Source organism: Scomber scombrus, chromosome 7 (assembly GCF_963691925.1).
Source record: "Scomber scombrus chromosome 7, fScoSco1.1, whole genome shotgun sequence".
In the NCBI taxonomy this organism is placed as follows: domain Eukaryota; kingdom Metazoa; phylum Chordata; class Actinopteri; order Scombriformes; family Scombridae; genus Scomber; species Scomber scombrus.
Genome location: NC_084976.1, coordinates 33,150,826 through 33,162,038, shown reverse-complemented (window position 1 = coordinate 33,162,038; position 11,213 = coordinate 33,150,826). Strand labels below are relative to the sequence as shown.

The window sequence follows — 11,213 nt, the reverse complement described above, 5'->3', positions numbered from 1 at the left end:
ATATATAATATATATATACATATAATATATATATATATATATATATATATATATTATATCAATCAATCAATCAATCAATCTTTATTTGTATAGCGCCAAATCACAACAAAGTTATCTCAAGGCACTTTACACATAGAGCAGGTTCTAAACTGTACTCTTCAAGTTTTAATTTTAAAGAGACCCAACATTCCCACATGAGCAAGCATTTAGCGACAATGGCAAGAAAAAACTCCCTTTTAACAGGAAGAAACCTCAGGCAGAACCAGGCTCAAAGTGGGCGGCCATCTGCCTCGACCGGTTGGGGTAGAGGGGAGAGAGAGGAAGAATAGGAGAGAGAGAGAAGCACATTGAAAATAAACATTGAAGCTAGAAGGTCCGGGACTGGAATCTGTCATCCGGACGTCTACAGGCCCAGATTGCCTGTGAGATGAGAAAGCACAGACAACTCCGGGGAAGAAGTTTAGGTTACTGAATGCATTAATAGTACATGAATGTTATTGGATATAGATGGATGGATAGAGAGAGAGAGAGAGAGAGGAGGAGAGAGGAGCTCAGTGCATCATGGAGGTAGGAGTCCCCCGGCAGTCTAAGCCTATAGCAGCATAAACTAGGAGCTTGCTAACTATAAGCTCTATCAAAAAGGAAAGTTTTAAGCCTACTCTTAAAAGTAGAGAGGGTGTCTGCCCTCCGGACCGAATCTGGGAGATGGTTCCACAGGAGAGGAGCCTGATAACTGAAGGCTCTGCCTCCCATTCTACTTTTAGAGATACTAGGTACCACAAGTAGGCCTGCGTTCTGGGAGCGCAGTGTTCTGGTAGGTACATAAGGTACTATGAGCTCTTTAAGGTATGATGGAGCCTGACCAGTAAGAGCTTTAAAAGTGAGGAGAAGGATTTTAAATTCTATTCTTGATTTTACAGGAAGTCGATGCAGTGAAGCTAAAATAGGAGTAATGTGATCTCTCTTTCTAGTTTTTGTCAGAACGCGTGCAGCTGCATTCTGGACCAGTTGGAGAGTCTTTAGAGACTTGTTAGGGCAGCCTGATAATAATGAATTACAATAATCCAGCCTAGAAGTAACAAATGCATGGATTAGTTTTTCAGCATCATTTTGAGACAGAATATGTCTGATTTTTGAAATGTTACGCAGATGAAAATAGGCAGACCTTGAAATGTGTTTTATGTGGGAATTAAAGGACAGATCCTGGTCAAATATAACTCCTAGGTTCCTTACAGTAGTACTGGAGGCCAAAGTAATGCCATCCAGAGTAGTTATATCTTTGGATAATGTGTTTCTGAGGTGTTTAGGGCCAAGCACAATAACTTCAGTTTTTTCTGAGTTTAACAGCAGGAAGTTACAGGTCATCCAGGCCTTTATGTCCTTGATACATGTTTGTAGTTTAGTTAACTGGTTGATTTCATTAGGCTTTATTGATAGATATAATTGAGTGTCATCTGCATAACAATGAAAATTTATTGAGTGTTTCCGAATAATATTTCCTAAAGGAAGCATATATAAGGAGAATAGTATTGGTCCAAGCACTGAACCCTGAGGAACACCGTGTTTTACTTTTGTTTGCATGGAGGATTTATCATTGACATTTACAAACTGAAATCTATCTGACAGATAGATATATATGTATATATATATTATATATATATATATATATATATATATATATATATATATATATATATATATATACATATATATATATAAATAATAGTTCAGAGTTCATTCTGTGAAATATCAAATAAAAGTTGTAACACATTAAATCACTAGATGATTGTTTAGATTTATTTATTTATTTCCTCACAGAGCAGCTTAGATGGTAAATGATGCTATTAATGATCAGAGCTGGGGTCAGGGGTCAGAGGTCAGGGGTCAGAGGTCAGGGGTCAGGGGTCAGAGGTCAGGGGTCAGGCGTCAGGGGTCAGGCGTCAGAGGTCAGAGGTCAGGGGTCAGGCGTCAGAGGTCAGGGGTCAGAGGTCAGAGGTCAGGGGTCAGGCGTCAGGGGTCAGGCGTCAGAGGTCAGGGGTCAGGCGTCAGAGGTCAGGGGTCAGAGGTCAGAGGTCAGGGGTCAGGCGTCAGGGGTCAGGCGTCAGAGGTCAGGGGTCAGGGGTCAGAGGTCAGGGGTCAGGGGTCAGGCGTCAGAGGTCAGGGGTCAGAGGTCAGGGGTCAGAGGTCAGGGGTCAGGGGTCTTCTGGTAAAGGTAAACACAGCCACTGATGAAGTGACTCTGCTCTTTCCCGCAGACACTAGGCGGCTCCTTCATGTAGCGGTCGGTCAGCTGGACTCCTGCTCTCCTCCACAGTCCTTCCTCCTCCATCCTCTGCAGCTCCTCCTCCAGAACCTGCTGGTACCTGGATGCTGCCGGGCCCGTGTGCTGGCCCCTCGCCATGCACACGTAACCTCCTGCAGAGCACAGCACACGTTTAAATGGACTGTACTAATAAAGCCTTTCTAGTCTTTACATTACAACTCATTCACACACTGATGGCAGCAGCTACCACGCAGGGAGCCAACCTGCTCATCAGGAGAAGCTAATCATTCATACACCGTTGGCATAGCAACGGGAGCAATTAGGGGTTAAGTTAAGTTCTTTGTTCTTTAAATGCATGAAGATGGTTTCATGTTAAGATATTAAACGTGTGACTCTGCTGCCCCCTAGTGACTGAACAGTAGATCTCTGTTAGAGTTAAAGGATGTTTATATAGAAACTATTCTTACATGTTTCTGTAGTTAAATGACTTAGTTTTATTTTAGAGGTTTACATTGATGAAGATTTGAGTTTATTTAAACTCAGATTAAACTCAGATTAAACTCAGAGGGTCGCCTCCTTGTGACTTGGTGTTTTTGGGAGGGTTTGGGTTGGGCTCCATCAGGGCTGTCCCTGGTCTCTGATCCTGGTTCTGATCTTCATGGACAGAGTCTCAAGGTGCAGCCGGGGGGAGGAGAGAGTCCAGTTTGGGAACCTCAGAACATCCTCTCTGCTTTCTGTGGTTGATGTGGTTCTGTTGGACTCTACATGTGAAGCGGTCGGGATGAGAGTCAGAACCTCCACATCTGATCCATGGTGCTCTGCTGGAACCAGGTGGACTGGAACCCTCAGGGTTGGGGGGGGGGGTTTAAGTATCTGGGGGTCTTGTTCACAGTGATGCAGGTGGATGGTGCAGCATCAGGTGGATGGTGCAGCATCAGGTGGATGGGTGCAGCATCGGGTGGATGGTGCAGCATCGGGTGGATGGTGCAGCATCAGGTAGATGGTGCAGCAGCAGGTGGATGGGTGCAGCATCGGGTGGATGGTGCAGCATCAGGTGGATGGGTGCAGCATCGGGTGGATGGTGCAGCATCAGGTAGATGGTGCAGCATCAGGTGGATGGTGCAGCATCGGGTGGATGGTGCAGCATCAGGTGGATGGGTGCAGCATCAGGTGGATGGTGCAGCATCGGGTGGATGGTGCAGCATCGGGTGGATGGTGCAGCATCGGGTGGATGGTGCAGCATCGGGTGGATGGTGCAGCATCGGGTGGATGGTGCAGCATCGGGTGGATGGTGCAGCATCGGGTGGATGGTGCAGCATCGGGTGGATGGTGCAGCATCGGGTGGATGGTGCAGCAGCGGGTGGATGGTGCAGCATCGGGTGGATGGGTGCAGCATCGGGTGGATGGTGCAGCATCGGGTGGATGGGTGCAGCATCGGGTGGATGGTGCAGCATCAGGTAGATGGTGCAGCAGCAGGTGGATGGGTGCAGCATCGGGTGGATGGTGCAGCATCAGGTGGATGGGTGCAGCATCGGGTGGATGGTGCAGCATCAGATGGATGGTGCAGCATCGGGTGGATGGTGCAGCATCAGTACCGGACCGTCCTGGTGGATCAGAACCCTCTCAGTGTAGCAGTCAGTCTACGTCCCAACCCTCACCTCTGCTCACCAGCTTTGGGTAGTGACCCAAACAATGAGATGCTGGATCCAAGCAGAGAGGGTCTGGGCTCTTAGAGATCGGGTCAGGAGTTCAGACATGCGGGGGAGGCTAGGAGTAGAGCCGCTGCTCCTTCACATGGAGCCAGCTGAGGTGGTTCTGGCTCCTGGTCAGGATCTTCCTGGACGCCCCCCTTTAGAGGAGGTCCAGGTCCAACTGGGAGGAGACCCAGAACACACTGGAGGGATTACATATCTCTGCTGGTCTGGGAACAGCTTGGGAGCTGATGAGGGGGGGGGGGGGGGGGGTGGGGGGGGGCTCGTCCTGCAGACCTAACCCTGCTTCAGATGTTCAGCTGATTTTGTATTTTATTATTATTTATAAGCTTTAATTTATTTCTTATATTCATCATGTGTCCTCAACATGTTTAATATGAATAACTAATAATAATAATATAAAGTTTGTTACCTGGTTTGGCAGCTTGGCAGAGCTCTCTGATGATGCTGACCGGAGCAAAGCCAACTCCTAAAGCTCCCACGATGATCACCACGTCAAACCGGCCTGAAAACACCCGTTTAACAAACATGACTAACTTCCTTTGTTTCTGTCAGAAATGAATGAGAGTGAGACAGCTTGAGAGTGAGACAGTGTGAGAGTGAGACAGTGAGAGAGTGAGACAGCGTGAGAGTGAGACAGTCAGAGAGTGAGACAGTCAGAGAGTGAGACAGCGTGAGAGTGAGACAGCGTGAGAGTGAGACAGCGTGAGAGTGAGACAGTGAGAGAGTGAGACAGTGAGAGAGTGAGACAGCGTGAGAGTGAGACAGTGTGAGAGTGAGACAGTGAGAGAGTGAGACAGCGTGAGAGTGAGACAGTGTGAGAGTGAGACAGAGTGAGACAGCGTGAGAGTGAGACAACGTGAGAGTGAGACAGTGTGAGAGTGAGACAGTGAGAGAGTGAGACAGCGTGAGAGTGAGACAGTGAGAGAGTGAGACAGCGTGAGAGTGAGACAGCGTGAGAGTGAGACAGTGTGAGAGTGAGACAGTGAGAGAGTGAGACAGCGTGAGAGTGAGACAGTGAGAGAGTGAGACAGCGTGAGAGTGAGACAGTGTGAGAGTGAGACAGCGTGAGAGTGAGACAGCGTGAGAGTGAGACAGCGTGAGACAGCGTGAGAGTGAGACAGTGTGAGAGTGAGACAGTGTGAGACAGCGTGAGAGTGAGACAGTGTGAGAGTGAGACAGTGTGAGTGTGAGACAGTGTGAGAGTGAGACAGCGTGAGAGTGAGACAGCGTGAGAGTGAGACAGTGTGAGAGTGAGACAGCGTGAGACAGTGTGAGTGTGAGACAGTGTGAGAGTGAGACAGTGTGAGACAGCGTGAGAGTGAGACAGTGTGAGAGTGAGACAGTGTGAGAGTGAGACAGTGTGAGAATGAGACAGTGTGAGAGTGAGACAGCGTGAGAGTGAGACAGAGTGAGACAGTGAGAGAGTGAGACAGTGAGAGAGTGAGACAGAGTGAGAGTGAAACAGCGTGAGACAGCGTGAGACAGCGTGAGAGTGAGACAGCGTGAGAGTGAGACAGTGTGAGACAGTGTGAGACAGCGTGAGAGTGACACAGCGTGAGATTGAGACAGCGTGAGAGTGAGACAGTGTGAGTGTGACACAGCGTGAGAGTGAGACAGCGTGAGAGTGAGACAGTGTGAGACAGTGTGAGAGTGAGACAGTGTGAGACAGCGTGAGAGTGAGACAGTGTGAGAGTGAGACAGTGTGAGACAGCGTGAGAGTGAGACAGTGTGAGAGTGAGACAGAGTGAGAGTGAGACAGCGTGAGAGTGGGACAGAGTGAGAGTGAGACAGTGAGAGAGTGAGACAGCGTGAGAGTGAGACAGTGTGAGAGTGAGACAGCGTGAGAGTGAGACAGCGTGAGAGTGAGACAGCGTGAGACAGTGTGAGAGTGAGACAGTGTGAGAGTGAGACAGTGTGAGTGTGAGACAGTGTGAGAGTGAGACAGTGTGAGAGTGAGACAGCGTGAGAGTGAGACAGCGTGAGAGTGAGACAGCGTGAGACAGTGTGAGAGTGAGACAGTGTGAGAGTGAGACAGTGTGAGTGTGAGACAGTGTGAGAGTGAGACAGTGTGAGACAGTGTGAGAGTGAGACAGTGTGAGAGTGAGACAGTGTGAGAGTGAGACAGTGTGAGACAGTGTGAGAGTGAGACAGTGTGAGAGTGAGACAGCGTGAGAGTGAAACAGAGTGAGACAGTGAGAGAGTGAGACAGCGTGAGACAGTGTGTGAAAGTGAGACAGTGTGTGAAAGTGAGACAGTGTGAGAGTGAGACAGCGTGAGAGTGAGACAGTGTGAGACAGTGTGAGACAGTGTGAGACAGCGTGAGAGTGAGACAGTGAGAGAGTGAGACAGTGTGAGAGTGAGACAGTGTGAGAGTGAGACAGTGTGAGAGTGAGACAGTGTGAGACAGCGTGAGAGTGAGACAGTGTGAGAGTGAGACAGTGTGAGAGTGAGACAGAGTTAGAGTGAGACAGTGAGAGAGTGATACAGTGAGAGAGTAAGACAGCGTGAGAGTCAGACAGCGTGAGAGTGAGACAGTGAGAGAGTGAGACAGCGTGAGAGTGAGACAGCGTGAGAATGAGACAGTGTGTGAGAGTGAGAAAGTGTGAGAGTGAGACAGCGTGAGAGTGAGACAGCGTGAGAGTGAGACAGTTAGAGAGTGAGACAGCGTGAGAGTGAGACAGCGTGAGAGTGAGACAGCGTGAGACAGCGTAAGACAGCGTGAGACAGCGTGAGAGTGAGACAGTGTGAGAGTGAGACAGCGTGAGTGTGAGACAGCGTGACAGTGAGACAGAGTGAGAGTGAGACAGAGTGAGACAGCGTGAGAGTGAGAAAGTGAGACAGCGTGAGAGTGAGACAGCGTGAGAGTGAGACAGAGTGAGACAGCATGAGAGAGCGTCAGAGTGACACAGCGTGAAACAGCGTGAGAGTGAGACAGAGTGAAAGTGAGACAGTGAGAGAGTGAGACAGCGTGAGAGTGAGACAGCGTGAGAGTGAGACAGTGTGAGAGTGAGACAGCGTGAGAATAAGACAGTGTGAGAGTGAGACAGCGTCAGAGTGAGACAGCGTGAGAGTGAGACAGCGTGAGAGTGAGACAGTGAGACAGTGTCAGAGTGAGACAGTGTCAGAGTGAGACAGCGTGAGAGTGAGACAGTGTGAGAGTGAGACAGTGAGAGAGTGAGACAGCGTGAGAGTGAGACAGCGTGAGAGTGAGAATGTGTGTGAGAATGAGACAGCGTGAGAGTGAGACAGCGAGAGAGTGAGACAGTGTGTGAGAGTGAGACAGCGTGAGAGTGAGACAGCGTGAGAGTGAGACAGTGAGAGAGTGAGACCGCGTGAGAGTCAGACAGCGTGAGAGTGAGACAGCGTGAGAGTGAGACAGTGAGAGAGTGATACAGTGAGAGAGTAAGACAGCGTGAGAGTGAGACAGCGTGAGAGTCAGACAGCTTGAGAGTGAGACAGTGTGTGAGAGTGAGACAGTGTGAGAGTGAGACAGCGTGAGAGTGAGACAGTGAGAGAGTGAGACCGCGTGAGAGTCAGACAGCGTGAGAGTGAGACAGTGTGAGAGTGAGACAGAATGAGAGTGAGACAGTGAGAGAGTGATACAGTGAGAGAGTAAGACAGCGTGAGAGTCAGACAGCGTGAGAGTGAGACAGCGTGAGAGTGAGACAGTGAGAGAGTGAGACAGCGTGAGAGTAAGACAGCGTGAGAGTCAGACAGCGTGAGAGTGAGACAGCGTGAGAGTGAGACAGTGAGAGAGTGAGACAGCGTGAGAGTGAGACAGTGAGAGAGTGAGACAGCGTGAGAGTCAGACAGCGTGAGAGTGAGACAGTGTGTGAGAGTGAGAAAGTGTGAGAGTGAGACAGCGTGAGAGTGAGACAGTGAGAGAGTGAGACAGCGTGAGAGTGAGACAGCGTGAGAGTGAGACAGCGTAAGACAGCGTGAAAGTGAGACAGTGTGAGAGTGAGACAGAGTGACAGTGAGACAGAGTGAGAGTGAGACAGAGTGAGACAGCGTGAGAGTGAGACAGCGTGAGAGTGAGAAAGTGAGACAGCGTGAGAGTGAGACAGCGTGAGAGTGAGACAGCGTGAGTGTGAGAAAGAGTGAGAGTGAGACAGGTGAGAGTGAGACAGCGTGAGAGTGAGACAGCGTGAGAGAGCGTGAGAGTGAGACAGCGTGAAACAGCGTGAGAGTGAGACAGGTGAGAGTGAGACAGCGTGAGAGAGCGTGAGAGTGAAACAGCGTGAAACAGCGTGAGAGTGAGACAGAGTGAAAGTGAGACAGTGAGAGAGTGAGACAGCGTGAGAGTGAGACAGTGTGAGAGTGAGACAGCGTGAGAGTGAGACAGCGTGAGAGTGAGACAGCGTGAGAGTGAGACAGAGTGAGAGTGAGAGAGTGAGACAGCGTGAGAGTGAGACAGTGTGAGAGTGAGACAGAGTGAGAGTGAGAGTGAGACAGCGTGAGAGTGAGACAGCGTGAGAATAAGACAGTGTGAGAGTGAGAAAGCCTGAGAGTGAGACAGCGTCAGAGTGAGACAGCGTGAGAGTGAGACAGTGTGAGAGTGAGACAGTGTGAGAGTGAGACAGTGTGAGAGTGAGACAGCGTGAGAGTGAGACAGCGTGAGAGTGAGACAGTATGAGAGTGAGACAGTATGAGAGTGAGACAGAGTGAGACAGCGTGAGAGTGAGACAGCGTGAGAGTGAGACAGCATGAGAGTGAGACAGTGAGAGAGTGAGACCGCGTGAGAGTCAGACAGCGTGAGAGTGAGATAGTGTGAGAGTGAGACAGAGTGAGAGTGAGACAGTGAGAGAGTGATACAGTGAGAGAGTGAGACAGTGTGTGAGAGTGAGACAGCGTGAGAGTGAGACAGCGTGAGAGTCAGACAGCTTGAGAGTGAGACAGTGTGTGAGAGTGAGACAGTGAGAGAGTGAGACCGCGTGAGAGTCAGACAGCGTGAGAGTGAGACAGTGTGAGAGTGAGACAGAGTGAAAGTGAGACAGTGAGAGAGTGAGACAGCGTGAGAGTGAGACAGCGTGAGAGTGAGACAGCGTGAGAGTGAGACAGCGTAAGACAGCGTGAAAGTGAGACAGTGTGAGAGTGAGACAGAGTGACAGTGAGACAGAGTGAGAGTGAGACAGAGTGAGACAGCGTGAGAGTGAGACAGCGTGAGAGTGAGAACGTGAGACAGCGTGAGAGTGAGACAGCGTGAGAGTGAGACAGCGTGAGTGTGAGACAGAGTGAGAGTGAGACAGGAGAGAGTGAGACAGCGTGAGAGAGCGTGAGAGTGAGACAGCGTGAAACAGCGTGAGAGTGAGAAAGTGAGACAGCGTGAGAGTGAGACAGCGTGAGAGTGAGACAGCGTGAGTGTGAGACAGAGTGAGAGTGAGACAGGTGAGAGTGAGACAGCGCGAGAGAGCGTGAGAGTGAAACAGCGTGAAACAGCGTGAGAGTGAGACAGAGTGAAAGTGAGACAGTGAGAGAGTGAGACAGCGTGAGAGTGAGACAGTGTGAGAGTGAGACAGCGTGAGAGTGAGACAGCGTGAGAGTGAGACAGAGTGAGAGTGAGAGAGTGGGACAGCGTGAGAGTGAGACAGTGTGAGAGTGAGACAGAGTGAGAGTGAGAGTGAGACAGCGTGAGAGTGAGACAGCGTGAGAGTGAGACAGCATGAGAGTGAGACAGCGTGAGACAGCGTGAGAGTGATACAGTGTGAGAGTGAGACAGAGTGAGACAGAATGAGAGTGAGACAGTGTGAGAGTGAGACAGCGTGAGAGTGAGACAGAGTGAGAGTGAGACAGCGTGAGCGTGAGACAGCGTGAGAGTGAGACAGCGTGAGAGTGAGACAGCGAGAGTGAGACAGTGTGAGAGTGAGACAGCGTGAGAGTGAGACAGCGTGAGCGTGAGACAGCGTGAGAGTGAGACAGCGTGAGCGTGAGACAGCGTGAGAGTGAGACAGCGTGAGAGTGAGACAGCGAGAGAGTGAGACAGCGAGAGAGTGAGACAGTGTGAGAGTGAGACAGGTACCGGGCTGAGCAGGCAGAGGTTGTTTTCCCAGTAAAGCCAGTCTGAGGTCCTGATAGAGACCAGTAACACCAGCCTGCTCCAACATTCCTTTACTGCCGTCGACTCCTACAAACAGCTTAAAGCCCAACTCAGACATCTACACACACACACACACACACACACACCATGCACACACACACACACACCATGCACACACACAAACACACACACACACACACTCACACACACACATACACACATACTCAATGAGCAATGAGAGTTTGATGTACAGTATGATGTCATACGTCACTCACCAGTTTAGCCACCAGTATGATGTCATACTTCACTCACCAGTTTAGCCACCAGATTGATGTCATACTTCACTCACCAGTTTAGCCACCAGTATGATGTCATACTTCACTCACCAGTTTAGCCACCAGTATGATGTCATACTTCACTCACCAGTTTAGCCACCAGTATGATGTCATACTTCACTCACCAGTTTAGCCACCAGTATGATGTCATACTTCACTCACCAGTTTAGCCACCAGTATGATGTCATACTTCACTCACCAGTTTAGCCACCAGTCCGGACCCACAGGCCACGTCCAGCACCAGTGCGTCCTCCCTGCTGGGGAGGAAGTGAGCGTTCAGGAAGTCGACGGCCAGCTGTGGAGCGTTGTAGCTCATCATGTGGAAGGACTGCAGGGTCACACACTGACATCAGCTCTATGTTCTCATGATGATGATGATGATGATGATGAAGATGAAGATGATGATGGCTGTGATTGGACACTGACCTGTTCGTAGCTGTCTGCACAGCTGTCGTATAATTGGACGGTTTCCTGTGATGTCAGACTGTCACATGACGGCAGGAAGATCTTCAAATCACCTTCAGGTACGTTCGTCATGATGTCACACCTGCAGGAGAAGTACTACATGAGTACTACATCAGTACTGCATCAGTACTACATCAGTACTACATGAGTACTACATCAGTACTGCATCAGTACTGCATCAGTACTACATCAGTACTACATCAGTACTGCATCAGTACTACATCAGTACTGCATCAGTACTACATCAGTACTACATCAGTACTACATCAGTACTGCATCAGTACTACATCAGTACTACATCAGTACTACATCAGTACTACATCAGTACTGCATCAGTACTACATCAGTACTACATCAGTACTACATCAGTACTACATCAGTACTACATCAGTACTACA

The 11,213-nt window shown here is 49.7% G+C and overlaps 1 protein-coding gene across 1 annotated transcript; it reads right to left on the bottom strand.

Annotated features, from left to right (window-relative positions):
• Positions 1-1,896: 1,896 nt before the first annotated feature.
• On the bottom strand, positions 1,897-10,856 carry LOC133983865 (methyltransferase-like protein 27). Its single transcript, XM_062423077.1, has 5 exons — positions 10,777-10,856; positions 10,550-10,678; positions 9,998-10,133; positions 4,388-4,480; positions 1,897-2,415 (listed from the first exon to the last, which is right to left on the bottom strand). Exons 2-5 carry the CDS (start codon positions 10,667-10,669, stop codon positions 2,186-2,188), a joined length of 579 nt encoding a protein of 192 aa, XP_062279061.1. The 5' UTR covers positions 10,670-10,678; positions 10,777-10,856; the 3' UTR covers positions 1,897-2,185.
• Positions 10,857-11,213: the final 357 nt, after the last annotated feature.

Bases quoted from the DNA above. Each gene is read 5' to 3' on its own strand.
- LOC133983865 (XM_062423077.1), bottom strand. From the start codon at position 10,669: ATGATGAGCTACAACGCTCCACAGCTGGCCGTCGACTTCCTGAACGCT. The intron at 10,134-10,549 runs GTGAGTGAAGTA...GTGTGTGTGTAG, and splicing joins CCGGACTGGTGGCTAAACTG to ATGTCTGAGTTGGGCTTTAA. The intron at 4,481-9,997 runs GTACCTGTCTCA...GGGTGTTTTCAG, and splicing joins ACCTCTGCCTGCTCAGCCCG to GCCGGTTTGACGTGGTGATC.